Source organism: Ciconia boyciana, chromosome 3, assembly GCF_034638445.1.
Source record: "Ciconia boyciana chromosome 3, ASM3463844v1, whole genome shotgun sequence".
Lineage (NCBI taxonomy): Eukaryota > Metazoa > Chordata > Aves > Ciconiiformes > Ciconiidae > Ciconia > Ciconia boyciana.
In genome coordinates, this window is record NC_132936.1 from 21629004 (window position 1) to 21643484 (window position 14481).

Below are 14481 nucleotides of genomic sequence, written 5' to 3' on the forward strand. Positions count from 1 at the left end.
CACTTGTATGTAGGATGAGGTTAGATTTCAATGTCCACTTGTTTTTACAGTCTCCACCCTTTAGATTCCGCAAGTTCATAAAGCTCTTTAGTAATTAAAAATGGGACTAACAGGTAACAGAAAGAAAGATGTAAACAGATGAAAGCTTGTACACTTTACCCATACATTGTGTATAAGGATTCTTTAAAGTATATTTAATGGATCTGACAAAATATCTTACGGATTCCCTGTACAACAAGTAAGCCTGAATGATCTGATTCCTTTCAAAGTTCAGGATATTCAGTTACACACTTCTGAGAACAGGACTCTACATCTATTTGACTGTAAACCTAGTGCAGTCTTTACTAATTATAACATATACATAACAATAATACACACCTAGAAGCTATTAGCAAACCACCAACTACTGTACAATGATTTATCCTATCTCAAGCCAGCTTCAAAAGAGAAATACAGGAAAAGCAATACTGTATTAAATTACATTTTTAAAAAACCCTAAAGAAAGCATAAATTAGTTCTAGAAAATCTTACTGAGAAGCTTCAACATCAATAGCATCTTTTCATAATCTGGGAGATTATTAGAAATGTTGCTAATATGCCGAGTTCACTGGATGATTTGACATATGGGTAGGAGAAAAATATCCTTGCTTTGGAAGTGAAATAATTACCTATGGGATTAAAATTACTCTGTAGCTAATTATATCACTTTACTTTTGAATTTATAAATGTGTTTGCATTTACTTGTTCTCATTCTGATTGGCACAGGACTCTTGTTCCTCTGAAATTAACTTTGGCAAAAGCTTTGGTGGTATGAAAAAAATGTAACCTTTGTTAGAATCAAAGACAGAATCTACAGAAAAATGTAAAAGGCCTAAACTCAGTGATGAGTCATTGGCATTAGCAAAACTTGCTCTTACTTAATACTGTTGAGGAGGGCATGTACTCAGGAAAAACTCAGGACATTCTTTACTGTGATTTGTAATACATTGGACATTAGTCTCCAGCACTGTATGACCACTTAACCTTGTATTTCAGAAATGTAAAGCTATGCTCTTGAATTGAGCTTCTGCCTATGTTTCAGTGAACTTATTCAGAAAAGTCTTATTGAATAGAATGATCTAGGATAACTTAATTTGAAAGTTACAAACACAGTGATCACAACTGAGAGGTCTCTAAGCTGGTCAAAACTGTAAGAATAGTATTTATTACCACTGTTGCTACAGAAGGGCTTGTGTTGAATAATGAAATCAAATACAATTGAAATGTTCACCCTATCTCAACAACTGAAATGCAAATGCCTTCAGCTGCTGCTTAGGTCAATACCAACAAAATCACTTCTCCTATATTTGAAAAATTTAAAGAGTACAAAGATAGCTGACTAATTACATTATTCAGGATAGCAGAAATAAAAGAAGCTATAAAAAAAGAAGCAACTGCTTTATTCTATTATACTTCTAGCTTTGGAACTATAAAATAGTACTGTATCTAAACAAAGTAAGGTTGCAAATAGGATTTTACAGTATTGTCATATAACAGGCATTAAATTTCACAAAAAGTATCACAAGTTATCAGACATTTTAGGAAATCAGTAATTTAGTCAGTAAGGAGAATTTTACTCACATAAGTTCGGATATTTTCTCAAGGACCGAAAATAGTAAAATTCCTGATAAGAAATCCCTTTTTATCAGGTAACTGATGTATTTTCAAATGTTGCTGCATAATACAACTTTTTTTTAAATTCAGTATATTTGCTTGAAGCAGCAACTATCCTCACTGCTTAACTCAAAGCCACCTTTGAAGCTAGCCTATCAGTTTCACCATTATTAGTACCTTGTATAATGAAAGTCCATTAGTGATTTATTCACATTATGAACATAAAGATTTTCATTCCAAAATTTACTTTGAGATAAATCTGTATGAATCTCATCTCTCTCTCATGTTTAACATTTCCTCTCATTATATCCAACATGAATATTTTTCCAGATATCCTTTTATACATAAATATATATATTTAAGTATACATAGTGTGCATTCATATATATAAATAATATATATATATATATATGGGGAGAAAGAATGCACATATTTTTAGAACACTGTTGTTATTTTCCCTTAAATAATATTATCAGATTGTTTCCTCTAACATTATAGCACTAGAATCTTAAAACAGAAATATTCCCTCAAGGTCATCTGTGAGTTAAATTTGGACATATTCTCTTCATTACTATTAATTACCAATTAAATATGATACTATTGAAGTAATGCTGTGAATAGCCTTTGTTATTATCTTTTTCCTATACTGAATAACAGCAACACTTTGAGATTTTTGAGATCATATCAAAAGAAAAAGATTTGCAGTATAAGAAGGTTCTGGACTTCCAAAATTTTTCTCAAAATCTTTTGATGCTTTTTAGAAATATTCATTTTCCAGAAGAAACAAATAAACAAAAAACTCCAAACTGTTTTCTGTTGCACAGACATTCAGTAACCAGAATGGGAGTGCAGGAAACAACATGCCACAAAAAACATTTATATCACATATCTCTGATCTTTAGCATCTGCAGCGCTAAATGAGTCGCAGAATCACTCAGGCTGGAAGAGGCCTCAGGAATTCACCTGACCCAACCCCAACAGATGCTGAAAGCAGGGCTGAGATTCTCTTCTTCAAGCCAGTGGTGCAACTGATACTACATAGACTACTTTCTTCATACCTTGCCAGGTGTGTCAGTGTCTTCATGCCATTCACTGATTCAGCCAGGAACATTGCACATGGGCTTACTGTGATAGAGCACTGCCTCTGGTTATAACCGCTACCCACTTTGGAGCTTCCTTGGACAAAAGGTTACAAGATCTTAAAACAAGTACCTTCTGAGGAGAGATTTTCAGATTTGATGTAAACAGTTGACCCCATAAAATTGTTGTTGCACTTGTTACTCTACAAATAACTGCAGTTTTTTAAAAACTACCTACAATGTTCAAAACTTTGCATGTAAGTATTTTATATACAAGCTCACTAGTAACCTTGATTAAAAGTACTATGTCCTAAGAGGGCAGGAGATAGCTTTCCTTGTTGGAGATTAATTTCCTGAATTACTTTCCTTAGACCTGAATGCTTATATTCATTTTATTATTATGTATTTATTTTCTTAGTATGGTTTATTATGCTGTGTATTCAAGGAGCCTATTATTGTTCCATATACAATAACACAATTGACATAAAAACACCTTCTCTTCCTCACTGCAGAAACAATATCATAAAAAGAACTATCATACTGAAATATATGTAAGTACTGTACACAGGAAACTTGAAGCAGTCTTTCCAACAGGATACTGGCATAGCCAATCCATTCAATATTCACTCGATATCAGCTGAAAATGGGTTACCAAGTTTGGGTATTACATTTCAAGCAAAATAAGGACCCAGTGAAGAAAACACAGAAGAGAAAAACAAGCACAGCCTGCGATCTAGTAAAGCACAAGGCTGAACATGGTGCCAAGCTAATGTGCTTCATCTAATGTGCAGCAAAGCAGGAAGAGAGGCTGATGAGTTCAAAAGACCATGTCAGTGGCTCTGAGTCCTCTAAGGAGCAGGACATGCACTGAGGGTCACAATGCAGTGCTCTGTCTTTCCTTGCAGGAAAGGTTACATGAAATGGGTAGATTTATTCTAGAGAAGAGAGGAAACACACAGAAGCTTATTGTAGAAACATGACAAATCTTCAAATATGTAAAAGAATGTCTCAGCAAAGAAAAGAACAAACTAGTCCCCATGTCCATGTCCACTGGAGAAGAAAATATGACTTTGTTTTTGGTCAGCTAAGACCCTTAGTTCACCTTGCAAAGCACTGCTCACCCACGTGCAATGGTTCTTCTTTTCCTCACTGAAGGGCCCCTTTGTTTTCCAGAACAGTTCTCCAATTTGCCAAGATCAGTCCAAGGTCTGACACGGTCCCCCAAAGGTACCTTTTGCTAGATAAATGTCAGTGTAATACTTAACTGGGTTAGACTACACTGATTTAGATCTTGTGTTATCCATAATAAACATTACAAATCACTCTTTGTTTGCAACTAGGCACAGTTAGTCATACCATAGAGCAGTGAATTACTGTGTGGGGAAACAAATATGTCTGGTTTATATTTTTTTATCCTCTGGGCTATTAAAGTTAAGTACATCAATAGATATCCTATGTCATAGGGTTTTTTTCACACACAACTTTAAATATTTTGTTTACAACACAACTGTCTTACTGTAGTAAAAAGTATGTTTTCTGAAACTATTACTTACCACTAAAATTTCAAATACAGGTCCTAAAGACTTGAAAAGATTATATACTTTAAATTCAACACAAAGGCACATGGACCATTTGGACATTTATAGAAAGGCTTAAAGATAGTGTGAGACTGAAAGAATAAGCATACGTATGTTTTAATTCTCAGTTTAAAGAACATTTAATTTTTCAAAAAAACCCCACATATACTACAGTACTATATAAGTAAATAACATAAATATATGTTACCTGCTTGGTCTTTAAATATTTTTGATATGACGACAGGCACTTTGTGCTCAGCACCACCCTGTAAAAGATGCGTATTAACCATGAGATCTCAATTAAGACTGAAGTGAACTAGTTGTACCGAAAATTAAAAGAAGAAATGCGAAGTTATACATACCTTTATGCTTAAGCCCAAGCCACCAACTGGTTGTCTACGAAGTGTAACAGTTCTGTGCTTTAAAAAATTGTAGAAAACATAAATTTAGGTGAAAACACAATATCTGAATAAGCATAGAAGATGTTTCTAAACTTTTTTTTACTTCAAAAAACTAATTCTCAAAGGTACCCTAGAATCTGAGTTATCAAGTTCAGTTTAAAAGTATCATTCAACACTGATTTATGGACACTTGTTTAATTCCCTACCATAGAGAGCAGAACTTGTGTGTGAATTGTGCATGCAGACTTTTAGTATGTTTTTCTATCACTGAAGTGATATTCTTCCTAAACAGAAATTTTTACATACTTTTGCTTTGTTTTGACAAACGTTTTCATGAGAAAACTATATGAAGAACTTTGCGATGTGCATTTTCATACCCGATTTACCTTCTTTAACTGCTATCATGTATGCACATATTTATTCTCATTTTTCAGTCACAAATGTCAATGTTTTCTAATCCATATCTTCAGACCTATACCATTTTTTTGCAGCATATGCCAGAAGACTTTTAGTTATAGTCTGCTTCAAATGGTTTTCTTGCATTTCATGTTTAAGTGCATAAAGAAGATAAACATTTATCAATATTTTTCTACATCAACCTGTCATATGTTTAACAGTATGCTGAATTTGACATTTCATTAATGTGTAAATCTTGGTGCCTGACAATATAATAATAGCACTTCAACTGTTGACAATAATTACAGAGTTGAGGGGAACTTTTTTGCAACATGCTGAACAGTACTGCATAGAATGCCATCTTTCACCACCTAGAACAGTAATTCCCAAACATGTAAGATAATTTTTTTTTCTTTTTCTGTACATCAGAAATTATATATGAGATTACTCCTATATGTATACTTCCTGATTGGGTATTTTATGATTTCCCTAATTCAGATAAATGTAAATTTTGATTTCAATAGTCAAGCCCATAATCTTATATTAACAAGTTATTTTTAGCTTTTTTTCTAACACTCACTTTACTAGACATATGTTCATATTGACTCAGGGGAAAGGGGAATACAATAAATCATAAATTTCAGTCTCATTTTAGGAGGGTAAAACTAATGCATATGGTAAAAAAAATAATACTTTAATACATTTTCAAAATTTCTCTCTTCTCTTCCTGTGAACATTATACTACACCAGTCTGTGCTAAAAATGGAAAACTATTATATTATGACACATGGTACCTGATTTATATCAAAAGGTTTATATGATTCAATTTCAGATTATATAATTGAGCTTTATTGAAATCTGTGCTAATTCAAATTGTTTCATAGGTTCTTTTCTTCATTTTGAACTGCATCAAAACTTTTGATCAAAATTATCATATGCACTGGGAAAGTTCATATCCAATCTGCATTAGGGTATGTCTCTACCTTTAAATTCAGTGACTCATTCCCAAGAGTCATTTTCTATGACATAAATCCTCTCCGCTTATTTAATTCATGTTTCTCTTCACTTATATTTACACCCTGTAAACAAATTATCCCAATATATCCCATCACATAGGGATGATGGAATAAATATTTTGACAGTTTAGATTGCTTCAGCACTATTGGACAACAAATACAAATACACTACATGGGTAGCTTTAGCCATTTTATAAAAGACAAGCAAGGTATTATTTACTGGCATCTTATACATTCAACTATAACTAATGTGTATTTTTATACGGTTCATAAGTGCATTTCAAACTATAATACTGATGATATAATTGAGTTTGTAGCCCTATGAAGCAATCTATTTGCATAACATATTGTAATAATCTTGGTATTTATATTTTTATAGTTCATAGAGTTGCTTATTACAGAGCTTCAAATATTCCTGTTAAAGGACACTGTGAAAAAAGGTATTTAACATGTACCTAAACGTTTCCTACGTAACAAGGTTTTTAATTAGAGCTACATTTAAAAAATGCAAAAGCTTCCTACTTGTAAAGATGTTCAAATTGCAAAATAAAATGCCAAAAGCTGAGCATAATCAAGTGTCATAATCAAGATCATTTACACAAATTTATTTAAATCCTATAATCATGTAACATTTGCTATGACTTTGCTTTTGTATGACCGCTAGTCAAACATCACATTTCATTTTCTATAGATAGATTTTTGTTACTGATTTTGAATTTTAAAAAATTGAAAAGTGCACAATTCCAGAAGATTAGAAGAAAGCTAATACTGGGTAAATATTGAAAACATATAAATAGAGCCATGGATCTTCATTATATTACAATGTTTTAAGGTCAGAAGATCGTAAATATGGCAATGAACCATCCATTCTATTGTGGAATAACCATAAAACCAGTTCACAAGAATTTAAAGAGCAATAATTTTAAAGGGAAAAAGTGTTATGGAAAAGACCTTTTCAAATAACATGAATACTTGCTACGAAATTTCCAATGTTGAAGACAGAGTGCCAGTGTTGTAATAACCCTTATAAGGCAGTGATCTGACATCCCACAAAAACTTGATTAAAAACATAAAACTATTCAAAATAATATGGTGTATTTTAAGCACATGTGAATTGGCTAGCTAAAAGTTTCCAAAGCAAAATGTAATTGAGATAAAGCTACTACCTAGTGGATATGCTTCTTATGCGATAGTGAGAGTACCTGGGTTATTTAAAAAAAACAACAAAAAAACCCAGTGATCTAAATAAAATAATCTAAATTAATTGCAATAATGTTTGTAAGGGACAACGCTTGTGATAAGGTAATGATGAACACAGGTTCTAAGCATACAGCAATTCAAAGTCAAGGTCATTTAAGGTCATCCTTGTAACAAGGAAAACAGTTCAAACAAATAGAGAAAAGCACTCCATCTGGCAAAAGGTGGTCTTGCAAAAAAACCAAAGGTGTGTCATGCTGAGTATGAGAAAAAACTATGTTCCTGCATAATGCCATGGCCAAAATCACTAGTGTAATCCTACATCATCAGGAGACTATTAAGAAGGAGCAGAGACTATAAATTATTTCTGTATCTGGCAGTGATCCACACACTTTAAATAATACAGCTAGTTCTGATATGCTCATTTTGAAAATGAGGCAAATAAATTGGAAAGGTAGCAGGCAAGAGCAAGAGGAATGCCAAATAGCTTGAGAGATTTGTGTAGCAGTGAAACAGATGCCAGGAGTTAAATATATTTAGGTTTTTTAAAGCACTTTTCAGGGATGATCAAGCAGTTTTAAAGTATCTTCTTTGGCAGAAGATGACCAAATCTTACAGAAAGATACAGTGAAATTTTCAATGACTTGAAGTGGAAAACAGACACATTCAGACTATAGGCACAAGACAAGATTTTAAACTTCTGTAGTATGACACACTATAACTGGATTTTTTTAAAACCTTTTTTTAATAGTAATATGGCCTTGAGACCTTACAGTGTACAGATATTTATTTTTTATCTTTATTTAAAGCATTGACTGTCATGTTATTTCGTGAACACAAATTTAATTTAGTTCTAAATGTTGTATTACTAAAACACTCATGGGCTTTTTTTTTATGCCACTAAGCACTACAATATTTAGGTATATCCACATATATGAAATTAGTTTCACAACCTGCCAAAAGTATCCTCATTCTACAGAGCAAGAATGGAGGCACACAAAGATTTAGGGACAATTAAATCTGTTTTAGTGATTTGATGTGCCTAAATGCTTTTTCTAAGTATTTGTATAAAATTTATCTGTTCAAAGTCTCTTGTTGACCAGCTTCAGCCTTAGCTTTGAACGTTCAGCACTTTAACACATTATAATTTCATATTAGAAGATAAGATGCACCAAATTACTGATCAGCAGTGTTAATTTGGTGTTAGTTTATGTTCATGACACATCTAGGATTATACTGCACCTCTATTTCAGGGCAAGGATCATTCACCGCTAGATGTTGAGACTACCCTTTTCTTCCTGTCACCCCTCAACTCACTCCCTGCATATCTTCCAACATAAAAGACAACACAAAGCTAAAATTCAAGAGACAATAGCCTGTGTATTTCTAACTTTCTAATACTTGACTTTGCAATTTTATTTTAAGGGAGGAAATTAAAACCCAAATTTTGGGGAAAAAACACAAATTCACATGGTTCATTATAGGCTAGTTTCCATTTAGTCCTTCATTTGGACCCTTAAATTCACAATATAGATGCTCACTACTTGAGCCAAAAAAAAAAAAAAAAAAAGTGGGTAATTTAGAGGATATTCAACATTAGATACCTGCTGAAAGCAAGACACTACTAAATTCAATTTCAGGTTTTGTAGGGAAATGTGCTAAACAGTAATTATTCTCTTTTATTTGATCTTTACTCTCTGTCCCCTCTAACTTATCCTGTTGTGGTCCTGTTCTCTTCTCATGACCTTTCTTTGCTTTCATTCTTCCCCATCTCGTAACTCAAAATTCTGGAAAGTATTTTTCACTTCTTGAAACCAAAGAACAGACTATTTTTCTTACAATTCCAGTCTCACAAGCCATGCCTATGCTAAAACAAAGAAGGCTGGAGGATTTTCTCCAGCAAAGCAACACAGTAAAACTCCCATCCACACTACTAAATTTTCTTTCCTGGAAAACAGTATGACTACCATCAAAACTGCCTAACTGGGACACTACATGACACATGCCATCTCCTGATTTGGTCTGAGGCATTTTTAAGAGAGTTATAACTGACATTGGCCAAAACCAAGACAGAGAGTACACCAACACCCAGTATAGACAATTTGGCACAAGTCAAAACGTAGCCAGGGAGTACCCTCACATACAGTATAGACAACTGTAGCCAATGTTGAATGTGTGCTATGACTGTGTTTTACTTTTAAGTAGAGATGAAGTCACATAGACCTGTGTATGATGGATCCCGCAATAAATAAACAGAAAGAAAAAGGACACCAATATACATTAACTACATGCACAGATTTAAATTAAAGTATTTCTAATTATTCCTACAAGTATTAGTAGCATTGGTAGTCATATACAATAAAAACGTACATGTAAAATAACATACATCTTAGTATTGTGTTTTATTTAAATTCTGATAGAAAAGCATGTAACATTCTGACAGCTGTCACAGAGTGAGACAAAATCCTTGGTCCAAAGAACATTTTAAAAAATTTTCTTAATATACTCTAAATGATTATACTTCTATAGCTGGCACTATAGCTACAATTCTAATAGCATCACACTAATAAATCATTTTATAAAATATATAATAAAGATACTAATACTGGTACAAACTTATAATTGTGAGTCAAAAGTTTAGCCAAAGTCAGGTTTCATGAAAGTAAATCCAACTAACAACCCTATCTGCCAAAGTAAAATTTGCTGGTTGTGTACTTGAGTGACTACTGGTAACACAAGTCCTGAATGTGGACTACTTTACTGGTAATTCTGTCTGCTTGCCTCTGCTTTTTCCTTCAGGCTGTCAGCTGTGCAGAGTTGGAAGGACAAGACTAACTGAAGATATTTTATCAAGAATCTTTTGTATTAAAACCTAGTCTTCTATACAAATGTGGATTAAATACCCAACTGACAGGTTTCAGCATGGTTAAGACCTCTGTGAAAACACAACTGTGTGCACATACAGTATGTTTCAAATGCAGTCTAAAATAGAGAACTGATGTTCATTTATAGTGGTGACAGAATAAGGTTTCCATCAAATATTTGATCCAGGCACATACATTGAAATTAACCTGAAATTTTCATAAAATGATCTATAGGGAACAGAAATTGGTAAGAATGCCGATGCCCAGCCATGGGTGTAAAGCAAGAAGGCAAAGGCAATGAAAGAAGCAGATGTCTGGCTGTCCAGAGAATGTGTTAGTTGGGAAAATCGTGGCAGACTTTTACTGTTTGCTGGTGCTCAACAACAGAAAGAGAAAGCTGCAAATCTCTTTAAAACAGAAATCAGTTTCAAAGGGCTGTCCTTACATCTTTTCTCATAGAAGAAATGAAGGCAGAATTCATGGAAGATGAGAGTTATCCAGTTTACTGTGTTAGTATCAAAGATCTGAGTACCCTCGCCAGAGGAAGAGGGCATATATATCCTGCTCATTGAGAAGATTTTCAGGAACATCATACAACAGAACCCACAAGTCACATCTTCTGGCAGGATGCAGCAAGTTGGTGATGTGGAAAGTAATTCCATTGGTAGTTCTCATAATGGATGACATTAATGTATTGATGTGAGAATGCCCTTCTTAAAGCAGCAATCCCAGACAGCTGTAATGGTGGTAGATGACCACCAGGCAAATAGACAGATACGTTTATGACGCCAGGGAGAAGACTCCAAAACGTTTGACCAAACATGTGCAAGACAGCACATCCCACAGGAATCCTGCTTAGCCCAAGAAGCACCAGGGAGCATTTGTACCAAAAATGTAGGGAAACACGAGAAATAAGTCCTAGGGATGAAAATTAGGTACCAAGAAGGAAAGCTAGAGACCTGGACTTCTGTAGTAATGTTCTCCAAAACTCTTCCAGTAGTCACTGCAGGTCTGGGGAGAAAGGCAAGGTTTTAATGCCTGCCTGAAGACATGGCTCAAGGAACATGGATTCAGGTTCGTCAGAAACTGGGGGCATTTTTGCAACAAAGGGAGCCTGCACAGGAGGCACAGACTTCATCTGAACTGTAAAGGACCCAAAGCTCCTGGTACTTAAAATTCAGGAAGGCCATAACTGAAGTTTTAAACTGTACTGTTGGAAAAGTTGTCAGGTACAGAAGACAGTGTAATTATGGATGATGCTTCTATTATGGATATAAACAGAGATATTCTCTATCCTGAAGTGAAGGACAGATCAGGGAGGGAATAACAGGAAATGTAAAACAGAGTGCCAGAAAAAAAACCAAAATTGCACTAAATCTGAACTAAACAGAGGTATAAACACTCTGGAGAGGTAGAAAAAACTCTAATACTGGAATGCAAAGTATGTAAGAAAGGTAAAATAGGCTAGATAAACCACAGAGTAAATGTGTTGTGCTAAGGGAATTTAGACTCAAATAAAATTAATAACCCAATTACCTCAACAAGTAAAACAACAGATTCCAGGTTAAATTCAAGCAAGAGTCTGTATTAGTGACCACTCAACTAGCATGATAACAGTGAGATATGCAAAGAGGCAACAGGAATGAGAAATGCAATGGTGGTAACAGACTCCACTTAACCTCTGGTAGATCAGATACACATAAGGATATAACGCAGTCAGCGAAAAGCAGGTCTCTAACAGTCACTGCTTCATGGAGCTCACAAGATTAGACTCAATACTTGCCCTAGTCTTGCGTATACCATGCAGGATTTAGTTAAATTTTTTACAGCCGAAAAGGTACTCTGTAATAGTGACTGCTACGTACTTTACATTCAACATTTATGCAACTGTGATCCCAAGAAGGGAACTATGCAAAAGTGAGGAATCTTGTTGAAAAGGAAAATAACAGGGGCAGCTAAGAAAATTAAAACTTTATAGGCAGTGTGAAGAGTACTTAAGGGTACCACACTAGAAACACAGAGCCAATGAATGCCACTTATTAGAAGCGCTTAATTAAGAGAAAAAGGAAAACTGCATGGCTAAAGAGGAGGTTAAGAGAGGTTATTACATATAAAGACTGATGAACGTCATATTCAAATGAAGACAAGAAAAAGGAACATAAGCAAATATACTTGAAAAACAGAATTAGGCAGTAACAGTAAAGAGAGTTCCAATGCCTGCCAAAAAGAATAAAAATTAATAATAAATCTTCAAATCTATCAGGAGCAGGAGGTCTGCCAAAGAAACCGCAGGGCTGATTTATGATCAAGATATAAAAGGCATACTCAGAGAAAATAAGGCTATTGAAGGAAAGAAAAATGAACACTTTTCATTAGTGTGAAAGAAACTAGAGACATTCCTCCAACATTCTTTGTCACAAGGATGTATGGATCTGTCTGAATTTGAAACCACTTTAGAAGCAAATTGACTAAATAACAGTAGCAAATCACCAGGGTCAGCTAGCATTCACCCTAATCTTAAAGGAACTCAGGGATGAATCAAAGCAGGAGTACTGGAGTGATACTTCTCAATAAAGCCTTGATACATGAAGACTACAACATTGAAAATAAAATCCCATTTTTTAATAAAACACTCTGGTTAAGGCTTGGGAAACTTAAGGCCTGCATTAAACAAGTCAGAACAAACTATAGGGGGGAAAAAAAAAAATCTCTAAACAGTGAGAGAAACTATAAGAAACAACAGAATTGGCAGATACTTTGATGAACTTGATCTATCTTGGAAGAGACCACTTATTTTTTAAAGGCGAGTTATGGAAACATAGGAACCATGAGGGAACAGTCTTGCAAAGTTATATTGCTAATTAAAATTAGTTAGAAAATAAATAGAAAACAAGGGGATGGATTAAATGCGTAATTCTCACAATGGAGGAAGGTCACCAATGAAGTTACACTGTTGCCTACGTTGCAACCTGCATTATTTAAAATACTAATGAAGAATTAAATAAAAAAAGTTAGGAGCAGTAAGATTAACTTTGCTGCTTACTGAGACAGGAAGAATAAGTGAACTGCAAATATTTGCAGAACATCTTACAAAATAGTAACTGGGCACAAAACAGCATACAAAATACAATAGCAGATCAAAGCTAGTGAAAGGGATTATTTTTCCCATGTATGTTATTTATATAAGGAATTAGGACTGATTCTGAATCAGTCATTTCTATTAAGGAGTAAGACCTTGGGGTTAAAGTAGATGGTTTCATGACATCATCAGTGCAGTGTTCAGTAGTGGTCAAAAAGATAAATCAAATTTTTTGAAGTCTTAGCAAAAGAACAAAGAACATAATCATACCACTGTAGAAATCCAAAGTTCACTGCACCTTGAAAACTGTATACCGTCTTGGTCCCTTCATACCTGAAACTGCTAGGAAAGGTTCAGAAAAAGCCAATAAGGATGATGGAAGCACAAAACCACTCCTGTACAAGGAATAACAGAATAGGCTATCTCTTCATCCAGGAAAAGAGACAGACTGGGGATCAGGAGGCTTTTACAATACAATAAGTTGTATAGAGGACAGTGAATGGGAATCAGTTTTTATAGTCTTCCTCAGTACAAAAACTAGGGGGGATCAAATTATACTATTAGGAACGAGGATCAGAACAAACAAAAAGAGGCGATTCTTTGTGCAATGTGTCATAGATCCTAGAGTCTGGTGAGAAAACAATTCTGGATATTGGAAGTCTACATGTGTTCAGGGGGATATTGGACAACTATAGCAAAAATAAATCTGTTAAGAGCTAATATAAAATTGCATTTTGCTCAAGAAGGCACTGAATAACTTGGGGTAGGGAAAGTGTTAAGAGAACCATCACATATTCTTGCCCTGTTTGGCTTTTCTAGGGAAATATTAATGGCTGCTGTTGAAAAAAGGACAGTGGGCTCAGTAGATTTTAGGTCTAACTCAGTTCTGAACTTCTTATGCAACGCCAAAATTTCATGACTACAAAATTCGGACAGAAACCCACAGTAGCTTTGCAAGAAACTATGAAAGAAAATTCTACTCCAGAACCTCTTGCCAAAGCTGAATTTCAATATTTGTGGAAAAAATCTTTTTGTGACATTAATGATGTCACGCATATATGCAGCTGAAAACCCAGTGTTTATGTCTCAGTCAAACATACAAACAACTTATTTCACTTTCTGGTTGCCTGCTGGCTACATATAATTTTTCTTTTCAGACTAATTTATTTATGGTTTGAGGCTGAAGTGAGGCAGACATCTGTATGAGTCTCAACGCTCC

The 14481-nt window shown here is 34.4% G+C and overlaps 1 protein-coding gene across 1 annotated transcript in view; it reads right to left on the minus strand.

Moving 5' to 3' along the window:
• SNTG2 (syntrophin gamma 2) overlaps nucleotides 1-14481 on the minus strand; it is a 306614-nt gene that overhangs the window by 155612 nt on the left and 136521 nt on the right. Inside the window, exons 3-4 of the mRNA XM_072857795.1 lie at nucleotides 4672-4728; nucleotides 4518-4575 (exon numbers count right to left, since the gene is read on the minus strand). Of these exons, the coding sequence (XP_072713896.1) occupies nucleotides 4518-4575; nucleotides 4672-4728 (115 nt within the window). The remainder of the gene's footprint in view (nucleotides 1-4517; nucleotides 4576-4671; nucleotides 4729-14481) is intronic.